The sequence below is a fragment of the Electrophorus electricus genome, chromosome 12 (genome assembly GCF_041902795.1).
Source record: "Electrophorus electricus isolate QZ-2024a chromosome 12, ASM4190279v1, whole genome shotgun sequence".
Taxonomy (NCBI): Eukaryota; Metazoa; Chordata; class Actinopteri; order Gymnotiformes; family Gymnotidae; genus Electrophorus; species Electrophorus electricus.
Window position 1 is genome coordinate 3,213,308 of NC_137508.1, and position 15,026 is coordinate 3,228,333.

Below are 15,026 nucleotides of genomic sequence, written 5' to 3' on the forward strand. Positions count from 1 at the left end.
ACCTCTGAACTGCTCACAGAACCAAAAGACAGAGGAATGGGGGGGGGGGTCCAAGAAGCAATGTGGCACTGTGGCTAAGACGGGCTGTGTCAGCACGCAGACGGAGGGAGCAAGGAAAAGAGGAGGGAATTGGGGAAGTTTGAGGAGGAGTGCAAAGGAAAGGCATGTGAGGGGGAGGGGGAAAGACAGAGAGAGAACGAAAGAGAACGAGAGAGAGAGAGAGACGCACACAGACACAGAGACAGACACAGAGAATGAGGGTTATTTAATGGAAAGAGCTCTATAAATTACAAACACTTCTAATGTTCATTTGGGTTTTCATCAATTAATATAGTCTCTGTGCACAATATTCTACAGGAAAGAGCCAAACATTAGACGTCTGTCATTTATGGTGACCCTAATAAATCTGCATATAAATTTACAATTTGTTTCTTCTGCAGTTCTCTTCTGACTGTCTGAAAGCAAGTGTCTGAATGTTAACATGTTGCTGCTGGTAACAGGCTTCATCACAGAACTGAAATAATAACGCAGCCTCCAGCGCAGTCCTGCATACAGGTGCAGCCGCCAGCCGCGGGTTCTGTCCTCCGCTCTCAGTCATGTGGCGCGGTTCAGGCTCGAACCCTGATCCTAGCTATGGGGCTCATCCACTACACCGCAGGAGTCAAGGAAGGCGGTCAGGTCATCATCGCAGTCCTGGCCGTGTAATCGTGAGCATCTAAAAAATCCGGCATTCAGATGTTAGCTTGGCTTTGTCCATCAGCTGAAGGGAGGATGAACCATGAAGTAATTGATAGACAAACACACACTCACACAGTGCCGTGAGTCATTCGCACACACACTGCCCTTGAAGGGCGACTAGAGAAGACGGTGGCCAAGCGATATGTGCCTGCTCAGAGATCTTTTTTTCCTCTAGCTTCCTTTCCTGTGTCTGTTCAGAAGAACAAGGTGGTTCTCTGTAGACGGCTACGCACCTTCTTAAACAATGCTCTGAGTTTGCAAACTTTGCAGAATTTGAACCGGACCTTGCTGTAGCGCGTGTCAGCCACCTCGACGCCTTGCTCACCCTCTCCCTCTCCTTGGACCAGCCACGGTGTCCACACCCCTCCGTGGAGCTGGGGGTCCGCCATCGGGTCGTCGGGAGGGTTTCGGGCCGGCACGGCCGTCCGGTTGTACTCCGCTATCCTGGAGAGAAGCAGCTTCACCACCTCGGGCTGAGCCTCGGCCAGGTCGGACCTCTCGTACGGGTCAGCGCTGACGTTGAAGAGCCAGACGGTCTTACGCTGCTGGTCCTGCCTCTTCTCCCCGCCCTGCCACTGCTGTGGCCCCCCGGGGAACGTCTGCGGGGGGAACCAGTCGCCATCGCCCACATTCCCCGTCAGGAGCTTCCAGTGGCCCACCCGGATTGCCGCACGCACCCCCGTGTCCCAAATCCCGAAGCCACTGACTGTCAACGAGTGCTGGTCGGCCTCGCCGTGCCCGTGTGAGATGGGGTCGATGTTGAAGAGGATCTCGGTGCGGGGGCAGGGCAGACCCCTGCTGATGGCCCCCCACACGTCGTAGCCGTCCAGGCGCTGAGGGTCCAGCTCAGGGGCCCCAGCCAGGGTCAGCAGAGTGGGGTACCAGTCAGAGATGTGGATCAGGGCACGGCTAACCACACCCGTCCTCTCCAGCAGAGGGCTGTGGACGAAGCCCACGGCGCGCACGCCGCCCTCCCAGTAGGAGCCCTTCCCCCCGCGCAGGGGCCAATTGCAGCCGCCCGCAAGCGGCTGGCCGCCGTTGTCGGAGGAGTAGACGAGCACGGAGTTGCTGTAGTAGCCCCGCTCGCGCATCTCTTGCACCATCTCGGCCACCGCCTCATCCACGCCGCTCAGCATGGCGGCGTAGTGGCGGCGGAGCCGGTTGCCGAGAGAACCGTGGCGTTGGAGGAGGCGGGCGGGAGCCTGCAGCGGAGTGTGGGCAGCTTGGAGGGCCACATACAGGAACAGGGGCTTCCGTCCGTCATGGGCCCGCAAGATCTGCTTCACCCTGCGCAGTGTCACAAGACGCGCCGAGTGTTACCTACACAAATCAACTTTAAAGACTCGTTAAGAAGCGCTTTCAACTCGCTTACAGCAGGAGGAATAATGGCAGTTCGTGACGTGTACTGCATGAACTGTAATCATGATTAAGCAGGTGACGCGATAACCGGACTTTGCATCATAGCAGGCGTGGACGACGTGGGAAACAGCATTAAGATGTCAACGCATCACCCCTGACCTGTTAGAATTACATGCCAAACGGTGTATATATGCAGCGTAAAACCCAGCGGTGGGTGGAACGGGCCGCCGTGACGTCACCTCTCCACGTAGAGCCACGTGGAGTAGTTCCCGCTCATCTCCCAGGCGGGCCGCTCGCCGTCGTGCAGGTCAAAGCCGCAGGCCTCGGCGCCGTCGCAGCTGCGGAAGGTGAAGTGGTCTCCACTGCCCGTCAGCGAGCCCAGGAAGCTGCCGAAGCCCCGGGCCGTGGGCAGGCACCGGGCCCGGCAGAAGCCCAGGTGCCACTTGCCCACCATGTGGGTGCTGTAGCCGGCCTGCTGCAGGCGCTCGGGCAGCGTGGGCGCGTCTGGCGGAAGGCAGAGCGGCTGGCGTGAGCGGATGACGGAGTGCTGCAGACCCGTGTGGATCTGGTACCTGCACGGCGTGCAGGGGAGAGAGGGAGTGAGAACAGAGACACGACAAGAGACGGGGCTCTCCACACTTCTGATCGGAAGAGCGCTAGGAATTCTTCAGAAAAATGCAGATAGATATGAATGACATGACTGATGACAAAGGCGCTAAAGAATGAAAACACACTGTGGAGAATTTTAAAAACTCAACAGCAGGAAGAGTAGGAAGAATACTTAGGAATAATAAAAGTGGTTAAGAAAGAGAATAATTATAAAATGTCCTGCATAATATATGTAAGAGGACATGTGATTTTAGAACAGACAGGAGCGAGACAGGGACAGAAACAGTCTGGAGACCCTGGCGCGACGGGGACAATCTGGAGACTGGAGACCCATAGCCAGGACTATAGGTGCAGGTGTTTTGAATAAAGCTGCCAGTAAGTGTATAACGTTCCTTCAGCGCTCTGGAGGCACATGACCATTTTGAAGCTCTAACTGTTTTGTTTACTCTGCCATTGTAAATAAACAACAGAATTAAAACCCGTCATATACTAGCCCATGATGGACAAGAAAGATTGTTTTGAATTATAGATGAACTAATAGATAAACACTACTGTACACTCTAAATCTGTAAGAGATCACAAGATGCATCCTGAGCGGTCCTGGCATGGAGCGGTTCGGCACGCGGGGCATCCGCAGGTGTGCGGGACGTGCGCAGCTGAGCTGCTACTCACCGGCCCGTCATGAGCTGGCTGCGTGACGGGGAACAGATGGGCTGCACGTAGTAGTTCTCCAGCTTCACCCCGCGGGCCGCCAGCTGGTCCAGCACCGGCGTGCGGATGTCGTGGGCTCCATGGTAACCCACGTCGCCGTAGCCCTGGTCATCCACCATCACGAAGACGAGGTGCGGTGGCCGGCCGCTCGTGCCGGGCGCCCCTGGGCGGGTGGCGCTGTGCGCCAGTACCAGCAGTAGGCAGGAGAGGTATGCCAGCGCAGCCATGCAGCCCAAGGACATTCCAGCCAGGCGAGCCATTCTCCTGCCTAAAGTCCTTCCACTCGACGGGGAAAAGGGACGGATTCCGACGCTGTCCGGTCGCGACTCCAGGAAACGCGCCAACAGAGCAGTGAAGGTCTATGATGTCCACGCAGCAGACTCGGTCTCCTACTGAAGCAAGACCGAGTGTGTTGAGAGGAGAGCATGGGATCGGGCGCAGACAGCCGAGCAAACACTCACTAACAGCATCCTGGCACATTCCACAGGGCAAGCCGAGTCTCCCCCTCTGGGCTATTTGCCATTATCAAACTATTTCCTGATTGGTTTTGTTGCTGTAGTGGACACTGTTGCTAAACTCTTAAAATCTTACACAAACTGTAAGATCCTGAGAACCTGCTTATGATAGCCGTGTATTGTTCAACAAAACAAACCTGTACCGTGACGAGCCTCAGTGTTAAAACCTTCACCTCTCAACCATTTCCCAGAACAGGAGACAGATGAGGTGGTTGGCTCTCCCAGGCACACTGGCGGCTTAATATCCCACGTACACCATAGACCCGTCATGCCTGAAACACCAAGACCGCCTTTGTTTAATACCTAGGGCTTTACGCAGAAGACATTCAAATAAACTGGTCTTTAAAACAAGCAGATTTTAGTACAACTACCAAATCAAGTCTGAATTGGTAATGTTTCTTTGCTACATGCTCTGAGTTTATTAGCAAATTAATTTTGCCAGCACCTGGTGTTAACGGTTTCTGTGGGTAAAATGGGTTTGATATACCACATGCTCATTTCCCAGGTACACGCTTCCCATTCCTGAATCCAAGGGTGCAGAAAATAGCAAAATTGCTGATTTAGTAAATAAAACATAATTCAAGAGAATCTAAAAATTTTAAGGTGAATCTGCAAAACAAATCATGGGAACTTTACAAATATCTAAGTTCTCTTACCAAGAGCACTGAACGGTCACCAACCAGGTCGGGCCAAGGTCATGCCAAGGTCTGCTTTACTACAAGACCATGGGACTGCAAAACCTTACTAGAAATACAAGCAATTCCCCCTCATGTGCACAGAGAAAGAGGCCCAACTAGAATCCCGCCAAAACCAGTCGGCCTTTTTAGTGAGGAGGGCAAAATGTGCACCAGGATCATTCGCCTTTAGTTCAGCGCAGACCTCCAAGTGAAATTTACAACGACAGATAAGAATTCCCATCGTCTTGTAATTTCACAGGTGAAATGTCATTTTATCAGGACAATGCAGGTTTATAAGATGTTAATAAACTGTGAAAATGGCAAGGAGCACATCGGGAAACGCCCATAACCGTAAGGTCGTGTTCTAGGCCTCATTCGCTCATCACTTAAGGGTTCACAGACAAAAATGTCCCCCAGTAAAGTTTGCCGTTAGTGCTAAAGAGCACCGTGCCGCCTCGATGTGGGCTACGACACGCGCAAACGCACGACGCACGGCGGGAGAAGCCACCGGAGGGGCTACCAACCGCGCCTCGGCGATGCCCCGTCGGCTCTCGCCTGCAGCGCTGAAGGGAAGTCGACGCGACAAAAACGAGTGCATTTCCTGCAAATGATCGCAGGGGAAAACGTCCAGAGAAAGGCGACCTCGCCCTAGCACACGGAGAGATACGGGGATTTAGTCATAGCCGACAGAAAGGGACACCAGCCTGCTGTGCCAAAAGCACACACACTAAGCACAGGCATGCCAGACCAAACGCTTCATGCCGCCTAAAAACAAAAGAAAACAACAACAAAACCCGAACAAAAACAGCATCGTGGGAATCTGGCAAGTTCTGATTCACCAAAGTCTTGACAGTCGCTCTGAACACAGTGCGTGTTCAGCACGCAGCAGAGGACACGGATCTCAGTACTGGGCACTATGGCCATATGAGCGCATGCACGGAGCGGGGCTGTGAATGCACGCTAACCCAGGAGTCCGCACGGGCAACAGAAGCGGCAAGCGGGTGTGTTTCCTGCCCCTGTGCAGTGGCTAAACGAACAAGGAGCTCGCTAAGCCTGTACTACCACCATGTGGAGAGAGAAGGCAGCGCGCTAACGGGCAAACGCGCAACGCAATTCAAATACCCTTCAAGCTTAGCAACGAGTGCAATGACGAATCAAGTCTACATCGCCCCAAATGCTGAAAGGTCAAAGCACACTGCCCAGTGTCCGTACTGTTATAACGGTAATCATACAGCAAGCTGTGTTGGTGTTACCCAGAGAACGCAGACAGAAAAAAGAAAAACACGTCATTTCCAACCTCTCTAAGACTTTATTAGAGACGATACAGCATTGGGTGTTTTGAAAAGAATTTTTTGATTTTTTTTTTTTTCCCTTTTTCTTTTTAATTTTTTTTTTTACAAAATAAAAAGTTAAAGTAGACAGCAACTCGTGTTTGCGGGACATACCACAGGTTCATAATGCATCCCTTCTCCTCTCCCTGCCAGACTCCTTCAGCTCACCCCCACAGCACAGCAGCAACGGTTTCTGACTGAGCTACAAACACTCCTGCTCTCAGTGTGCGCCTGGAATCAAGTTTAAGGGGGGTGCGGTGGGGTGCCAAGAGTTCACTCTCACTCCAGACGCGACTCTGTTGACATTATGAAGCGGGGGGTGAGACTTTACACAAACCTCTGGTCTCCTCTTGCATAGATGCAAGTCTCCCATATGTGGGCATGCTTCCCTGTGTGTGAGGAGAGGAGGAGCTATAATACTACTGCAGTCCCAGCTCAACTTCGTCATGCTCCCACACGATCCGACCCAAAATATACAAATGTTTTAAAATGTACAATGCTGTACAATCGCTTCTCTCGAAAGATGAGCATGGGTAATTCGCGCGTGTAGGTGTGCATCCCACAGTCTCGTCTCCAGTCGTGCTGTCTGGGCCATACGGCGTTCCCAGGTCCTGGTGGGAAGGTCTAGCGCAGGTGAGGAGGGAGCTGTATCTGCATGAGGCCACAAATGCCAGCCTTTCGAAGTTCAAACAGGACCAGCGAGGACCTGCGTCAAGACCACGGCCGGCGGAAAGACGAATTCCTGGTAGTCCACGTATGCCCTCTGGCCACGATTGCGCATCCCATCACATTCCGCTCCGAGTCTCTCGGGTTCCTGGTAGGTGAGTGCGGCCCCGGGGCCTGGCTCTTGGGGATGGGCTCAGGGGCAGGACCTCCTCCTCAGCTCCAACTGCTGTTCTGCAGTTCCTGCCTGAGCCAGGAGGGTAGCGTGTGGCCCAGCCGGTTCAGGAGGCGCAGCAGCTCCAGGTTGTGCTCGCGGTAGTACTCCGTCAGGAAGGCACGCGTCTGGGGGGTAAACACGCACACATCACGCGGAGAACAGCACGTCCCACATCTTACGATTTACAAGCTACAATATTCCTAACTACAGAACGGTGCAACAAATTCAACACCCAGAAATCCTTTTGGCAAAGCTTCGACGGTTTTAAAGGAACGAGGTGAATAAGAGCAAAAACACTAAAAGGAGTGTGACAGAAGATGGCATGGTTAGATGGAGTGACCTCAGTTTACTCTGCCCAGACCGTTTCCCCTATCTGGGGGTGGGCTCACTGCCACTGTGGCCCCAGGCTGGTGGACAGAGTGATGGGGTTTGAAAGAGAGCGCATGAGTGTGTGTTGGCAGCCCGCTGTACCTCAGGGGTCATCTCCGGATACTTTCTGCCCTTACTTTTCCCCAGACACTTGGGCCGTCCTCCGTCTATCCTCTGGCACCAGAAACCTTTACTCTCATCAAACCTGCGCATGCACAGCAAGCAGAGGGAGATCTCAGCACCGCAGCCTAGTACCCATTCCTTGCTCAACAGTATTTCTGCTGGTTGGCCTGGACCCGTTCAATTTAGTGTAGGAATTCTGCATAAGCCCCAATGAAGAACACAAATGTACAATAAAGTACCCTGAGCTATTCTAAACAATCCCAGGCAGACACACACACAGACTAAAACAAGCACTTATGGACAGACACACAGACACGGATACACATGCACACTCAAGACAATCAATCACACACCAATAACAGGGGGGCCAGAATTATCAGGTACGCACATGAGAGCCTGAGTGTAGTTGAAGACAGGGTTGAGGCCCAGGAACCTCTGGATGCCGTCCATCACCTGGGCTGGGCTGGAGCGAAGCAGAGCTCCATCTACGATGTGGAGCTGTGCAGAGAGCAGAGAGACAGATCACACAAACTACATCAGCTGCAGTATTCAGAACGCAAGCTCAGGTCTGAGGCAGGTAGAACATGCGGGCTGTTAAAATGGAGAGGCAGGCTTTGAGCGTCAGCCATAACGAATGCGCTTTTGACACTGCCTGGAAATGGAGAAATAATCTGCTATATAGCGAGAGGCACTAACGCGCGCGTGCGTGCGTGTGTGTGCGCACACACCTGTCTTGACTGAAAGTGCTGTAGCCAGTTCTCCAGGTGAGTGGCATACTCTCCAGGCTTAAGGCAGCGATTGTGCAGGACCAGTAGCTCGTTAGGGGACGACTGCCGCACTGACACCACCTGCTGGAAGGTGTAGTTTATAGCAGCTGGGTCCTGATGAGCTCGCTGGTGCTGTAAACACACACAACCTCCTGAGTCACGGTGAAGATCACTCAAAGGTGAGGCGCGCGCGCGTGTGTGTGTGTGTGTGTGTGTGTGTGTGTGTGTGTGTGAGAGAGAGAGAGCGCTGCTGTACCTGATACCAGGAGTAGGCCCTGTCGGCAGGGTTGATCAGCACGGCGATGACCTTGGCTCGGGGCACTAAGGCTGCGGCTCTCTTGGGGGTGACTTCTGTGTCAAAGTAGTTGGCACTTTTCTCAAACATGAAATCGGTGCTCACGTTCGAGGGAAAGGGAAAGAAGTCCATGTACCTGCACACGAAGGAGAGCGGTCACGCTACACACGGGTGAGCAGATCCACACAGAGTAGTGCTGTGACATTATGCTACACAGCTACACACGGGTGAACAGATCCACACAGTAGCACTGCACTGGCGTACAGCGAAAGGTAGAGCAGGACTTACCAGTCGATGCCGTTGTGGTAGTTTGGACCGTTGAAGAACTGTATCTCTTCAAAAGTGACGGGGCTGGAAAAACTACTGGTGATGGCTGGGTGCAGGGTGAGGAATGAATGCAGGGCTGTGGTTCCTGTGACGGACGGACAGGCATGCACACACACGCACACACAGACAGTTTCACAAGCTTTAGAAACTTTGTTGCCTTTGCACAGAGCCTGTCTAAATGTAATCCTGAATTCAAGAGACCCTCTAGTGGCCTGCACTACAGTTCTGGGTCACACCGCGTGCACCTCACCTGTTTTCTGGGGACCGATAACAAGGAATTTGGGCAGCCGGTCACAGGTTTTCTCTTTAGACCAGATGTCTTTATGTCTTTTGTCATGGCAGGGGTTCTGAAAGGGGGAAGGGATGAAATTCAAAGATGCACACAGAGGGATTTAAACTGTCCCCAAATGCCCCAGCGCAGGGCACCAAGGCCTGGTGCTATGAGATTGTGGACAAACCCAGGCCTGGCAAAGCACACAGGAATTCTCAAAAGCAGCCTGCACTGTTTACATGTACACAGCCTAGACCTGCATTTTCACACTTCATCTGTTCTCACAGATGACTAATAATTACCTGCACTCTCTCCAATTTCTAAATAAGCCCCTCAGCATTCAAATCACGGATAAGCAAAGGCGATAAAAGGAGGATGCTCGTCTGTTCTCAAACCCAGTGGCGGAATAACCCGTACCCCACGGCCTCACCTGCCACAGGGGGTCTCGCTCCTCCGGAAAGATCTGGAAGTATTTCTCTGCCAGCTTCAGGGGAGGCAGAGTCTGCAGGTGCAGGTTAGTCCAGCACTGCACAAACTTCACCAAAGACTCAAACGTGTAGAGACCCAGGCGGTCGTTTCCGTAGTTAGACAGGTGAGTCATGAAAATGCTGATCTGTGGTGGTTGGGGGTGGGGGGTGGGTGGGTTAGGAATAAGGGCTATTTTTAAATACACACTGGAAGAATAACTCCAGCAGTATACCACACACACACTAAAACCCCAGTACAAGATACAGAACAAATGCTCGTTAGCTTGTTTGTAGGAAACGTAGGCATACACAAAAACTCCACTGCTTGTGCCATCCCAAACAACAACAACAACAACAACAACAACAACAAAGCATACACAAACAGGAGACGCCGTGCATGGCTACTCACTGGGTTGAGGAGGACGGTGAGGAAGAGCTCTCCTCCACGGATACTCTTGTCCAGTTCATGAGACCCTCCAGGGTATTCATTATAGAATATAGTGTGGGTGAAGAGACCACACGTCTGTCTGGGTAACACCTGAGGGAGGGAGAGAGAAGAAAAGAGAGGGAGGGAGAGAGAGAGAGAGAGAGAGAGAGAGAGAGAGAGAGAGATATCTGTTCAGATGACTCAAGGAGAGATTCTACATTTTCTGAACATCTCTACTGATGTGAAGGTATCTTAGATGTACATAAACAGCCTCCCAGAGTGGGAGATTAAACAGGGTAGAGTTGGTGTGAGGCACTGGGGAGAAGGGAGGTCAGACAGCTGGAGTACTGGAAAACGTGAACAGAAAAAAAAAAAGTATATATATAAACAAACACAGTTAAGCCCTCGAATGATCCTCTCGAAGTGGCAGAGGCCGAATGTTCAGCTCATTGTTGAGAATTAGTGAATCTCAGGATGGAATCTGTTCAACAAACTAACAAACAAGGGGACAGGCTTCAGTGTGCTCGAGCAGGCCAGCTGCTACCTGGATGCCGTTGTGTACGAAACCTCTGCGATGGCGCGCTGGTCTCAGGTGGGGGTACTCCTCCGTGCTGGTCACCTTGATGCCCCACACACTCTTCCAGGCCTCGTAGAGCTGGCTGTGCACAGGATACACACCAGAGTGGTGTGGGGCCACGGCGTAGCCCATGTCTGTGGGGATGCCATGCTCCTGGAGGAGGGCCGCAGAAAGAGGGGCAGGGCATCAGAGGGGGCGGGGCAGGAGGGGGGAAAAAAAGGTTGGCAGAGCGCTGTGGAAAACTCTTAAAGGGCAACTCTTTAGCTCTTTCTAAGAGTGAGAGTGTGTGCGCGTGTGTGTGTGTGTGTGTGTGTGAGAGAGTGTGAGTGCACACGCACGGGGGTGGGGGTGGTGTGGTTTGCCCTAGTCGATGTCCTTGCTAAGGAGGGCCGTTTGCAGGCTCATTAAGCTCTGATGAAGGAGCTTTGTCTTCCTCGCTGCCCAGTGAGGGGGCATGTCAGAGTGTGGTGTAAGGACAGGGTGTGACAGAGGGATTAGGGAGCATACAGGGGTAGCCTGGTTTGTATTCACGACACACACACTCCGGCTGTCTGTCTGTGGGTCATGTCTCACTCTAGCAGACACTACTAAACTAGGCTGGACTCCATTTCAACAGGAGAGCGTCAGTGTTCAGTCTCGATGGCGCTCGAACAAGTCAAACGCAAAGTGAGGGTGGGACGACCGGAACACAGCGCAACACACAGGCAGGCATGAGAGGACCAGAACATTCACACGCACGCACAATGCTTCCAGCTGAAGACGTCAAACTGAACGCCCTTCTTGTTTAATTTGTGTGCGTCTCCATTGATCTGAATTCAGACACGTTCAGACTCAACCAAAAGAAGCTAAGGCAGCAACTACAGTAAGGGCAATAATGAGGTGAAATACGAAAATAAAACGTTTATAGGCATCCTTGCAACATCCCAGAGTAGTGTAGTCTTAAATGAGCTTAGAGCGGCTTCTGTCTGTAGAATTAAGATGAATTATAGTCTCTGTGCTATAGTAATTCATTATGTATTATTGTGTGTTTAGTTGGTCAAACTGCCATAAATATCAGTAGTTCTGATGGACACGACACCCTCACAATCCATCTGAGCAAAATAATAAAAGAAAGGCATGAACAACACACACCACACTCAACTCCAACCTTCAGAAGATTTTTCTCAGACTTCCATGTCCATTAGGGCTGAATAATCAACCATGTTCTCCAGATTTAGTCAACAAGATTCTTAACTGCTGTCTGTATTATTGTTTTTTTTTTATACAATTTTATACAATTCTTATTATTGTTCTGTCCTGAACCGTCACCCCCCACAAGGTTGCGGTCCCACACCGACACTGACCTGTGCAAAGAGCTTGTTCAGCCTCATCTGTTCAGACAGCACGCTGACGTTGTGGAACAGGTGCGGCTGCATGTGACTCCACATGTGGGGGAACCACCAGAACTCCTCCTTATGTTGGAGGAGCATGTCATCACCTTCATCCTCCTCCTCAGTGCCTGCACCCACACACACCCACCACACGCCCACACAGAGGTCAAGATTTAGTGTGAGCCAAAGTGTATTCCAAGAAGAATGTGGTATGGGGAATCAACAGGTGCTTTCTTACCTGCATGGTAGAACTTTCCGGAGAAGCCAAGGTTGAAGGTAAAGTTTGGGACTAGCGTTCGCAGTTTGTTTTGTGTGTTGAGCAGAGCCTAAAAAAAAAACCCAAAACAATGGGAGGTTCATAAACTGTTACGAGTTCGTATGCAGGACATAAAAATGTGACTTCAGCACGGTTCCCATAAGGTCACATCAACACTTCCTTCAACAGCTGGTTTAACTGGAGTCGTGATTTTCTGAAGTAAGTAAAAAAAAAAAAAAACCCACATCATGTGTAAGTGCATTAAGAGACGTCATCAACAGAGGGCACTGTGGAGCTGAGGAAGCTTCAGTTAGACGCTAGGGATTTCGGCACGTTGGGCAGATCCAGAGTGTAGATTTACATTCATATCTCCGCGGCCCACAGGCAGCCGGTCCGGAGACATACCGACCAAAGCTACAATCCTGCATCGATCTTTGCGACAGCTAGAAACAAAAATGACAAATATTTCCTAAGTGGCAATTGCTGCACAAACAATCAGGCTGTGAGGCTTAACGTACGAAACGCTCCTGCCCCGCTGAACGTGAGATGATAAGTGAACAACAGCAGCGCGGTGGCAGGGATCAGACGGACGGGAGAGATACCTGCAGCTCCGCCACAAATCACGCGCACGGGCGAGGCAACGGCTACCACGGCCTCACAAATCACCCCGCGGGGGAGGGAACGGTGGGTGGGGGGGCATAGCAGGATGAGAGGCCCCGTGTCCTTGAGCGTGTGTGTCCGTGTGCGATGCTCCACTTCGTGTTGGGTATGGTCAAAGCCACTGAGCGCTGGACAAACAGACCACAGCCGACAGATTCTTCTGACACTTGCGCGTGGACACACGTTGCACGTTTAGCGCAACTTTATCGCTGAATTGAATTTAAGGCTTTGATCCCGTGTCATGAACTCAGGCTGGATATTAATTCGCCTGTTGCCCCTTAAACAGCTAAAGCAATAGTAACCGAAAATGGTTCCTTTCAGAAGTGCCATGTCTTAAATAAGCTAAAATCCAGCACAAACAAAAACTCGCGGCGTATCAGCAAAATTCTGCGCAAGTGCGGTGAGGTGAGGAAGAGGAGATGGAAACAACAGTGGACAGAGAGCAAGGGAGGGCCAGTCAATAGAGCTCCCGGACCCAAGGGCCAGAGGTCCGAGCCCGGCCTCTGTCACCATAGCAACCTCATCCGTCTCCATAGACACAGGAGCAAAATCAGCACAGAAGACGACCGGTCTTTCCCAAATTGTTATACTCCGACAGAACGGCCAGATGGTGGCAGACACCAAAACGCCGTCTTGTTCCTTCATGAAGTCGGGACTCTAGAGGGCATTACCAAGCTGAGCAGGGCCCAATTAGGTCAGAGAAATGCTAATGTGGTCGCAGATAGTTAGCACGGCTAACTGCTCCCCCTCCCTGTTCTTGGAATAGCCGGCCATTTAGGTCAGGCCCTCAGTCTGGTTCACAGCTCAGCTCTGTACCCAAAGACACAGGGAGCGTGTGCGTGACCCAGCATGACACTCAGACACAGAAACGTGCTCTGGTTGAGGGTCCCTGAGGACTGGCCATGGGCTCCTCTCTGCTGACTGACAGAAAACCAACAAGAAAGGATATGTCCCAGACAGGCCGCGGAGGGGCAGAGTGGCGCTGGGAAAAGATTGGTTGAAAGCATATACCGTTTTCCCACCTGTTTTAGTTCAGGATTTAGGCGAGCTGATCCCAGATCTCCGTTAAGACGACCCATTTTACCCTGCCAAACAGGATAGCCAGAGAAGGGCAGCGGTAATTGAAGAAAATTGGCTTCCCCCCCCAGATGCATTACGCTGCAAAAATATAACAAATATCAACTCCAGGCAGCCTAAGCCAACCCCCGCCTCCAGGGCAAACGTCTCAGCCTGCTGAGGAGAAGCTATGAGGAAACCATTATCCCTCTCGTGACTAACGGGCCCTCGTCTCTACAGAGCGGAGCACAGGTGACATCAGCGGCTCTGCGGGGCCCAGGTGTCTCTCCTCACACAGGTCGCACGCGCAAGCTGAACTCCCTTACGGCAGCTGGAACCAACACAATGAATCAACTGCTTTTTGTCTGGGAGGAGACGGAGGGGACGTCACGACACGAAGAAGCCACTCGGCCGGTAAGCGCGTTGGAGGCGCGTGCGAGAGAGTGGGTGGAACTCGGCGCCGGGAGGGGAGGACCATTACACAGGCTGGCCGGGAGCAGTGTGACCTTAAGAGCAATTACGCCGGCTCACCCACGTCAAGGGCGGTTCTCCCCCACCATCACGCCAGCCAGAAGGATTGCGCTTTAATGAAATCGAACAGGGATTGGGGGGGGAAACAGGTGTAAAGCCTTTTCTCCTCACCTCTTCTTTCGCTGCCCTGACAAACGCTAATTACGCTCAAGGGCAAGTCACTCACGCCTGAATTAGCCTCCTTCCCCCTCCCAGTACCAGCAGAGGCTCACGGCCACCTCGCCTCCTGGTGGCGGCCTTGATGCGATGTGGCATGCACAGTAGTGACACGAGTCGCCTGTCAAAGGTCGTTAGGCTCACGCTCATCCCAACGCTCAGGAGGTGCAGTAAGGGCTGGAGAGCAGTTCCACAGAAACCAGAAACCAGTTTCACAAACTTGAGTTTCACTTCTCGTCTGCTTCACCGTACACTCAGCAGGGAGTTTACACTCATACGTGCGTGTCAGATTCAGCAGCTTCTTTTAGACACAGTACCAAAGAGATGAAGACAACATGTTGACCGGAGGCTCTGATACAGACAGACTATATTTGCAAGCTCTTTGCACACAGCAGGACGCATGGATCGCGTCCTGACACACTTCCTCATCACCACTTATATATCACGCGCTTTCCGTTATTAAAACAGGAGGTGGTTGTGTGTGTGCGCACGCGCGCGCGCGCATGTGTGCACGTGTATGTGTGTGTGAGTTTAATGTATGTGTGCACACGCGC

At 52.1% G+C, this 15,026-nt stretch overlaps 2 protein-coding genes across 7 annotated transcripts in view; both read right to left on the minus strand.

Annotated features, from left to right (window-relative positions):
* Window positions 1-246: 246 nt before the first annotated feature.
* Window positions 247-5,745, minus strand: si:dkey-174i8.1 (arylsulfatase I). Its single transcript, XM_027011500.3, has 3 exons — window positions 3,379-5,745; window positions 2,337-2,669; window positions 247-2,025 (listed from the first exon to the last, which is right to left on the minus strand). The coding sequence occupies exons 1-3, from the start codon at window positions 3,675-3,677 to the stop codon at window positions 933-935; spliced, it is 1,725 nt and encodes a 574-aa protein (XP_026867301.3). The 5' UTR covers window positions 3,678-5,745; the 3' UTR covers window positions 247-932.
* A 153-nt stretch (window positions 5,746-5,898) lies between these two features.
* The window catches only part of ndst2a (N-deacetylase/N-sulfotransferase (heparan glucosaminyl) 2a), a 75,371-nt gene continuing 66,243 nt past the window's right edge, over window positions 5,899-15,026 (minus strand). For all 6 annotated transcript variants that reach the window (XM_035531383.2, XM_035531386.2, XM_035531384.2 and 3 more), the window contains 12 exons: window positions 12,052-12,139; window positions 11,787-11,941; window positions 10,411-10,596; window positions 9,849-9,977; window positions 9,403-9,585; window positions 8,952-9,048; window positions 8,663-8,786; window positions 8,336-8,510; window positions 8,041-8,211; window positions 7,701-7,810; window positions 7,292-7,394; window positions 5,899-6,945 (listed from right to left, as the gene is read on the minus strand). In XM_035531383.2, coding sequence (XP_035387276.1) covers window positions 6,820-6,945; window positions 7,292-7,394; window positions 7,701-7,810; window positions 8,041-8,211; window positions 8,336-8,510; window positions 8,663-8,786; window positions 8,952-9,048; window positions 9,403-9,585; window positions 9,849-9,977; window positions 10,411-10,596; window positions 11,787-11,941; window positions 12,052-12,139 — 1,647 coding nt within the window. In that variant the 3' untranslated portion in view covers window positions 5,899-6,819. The remainder of the gene's footprint in view (window positions 6,946-7,291; window positions 7,395-7,700; window positions 7,811-8,040; window positions 8,212-8,335; window positions 8,511-8,662; window positions 8,787-8,951; window positions 9,049-9,402; window positions 9,586-9,848; window positions 9,978-10,410; window positions 10,597-11,786; window positions 11,942-12,051; window positions 12,140-15,026) is intronic.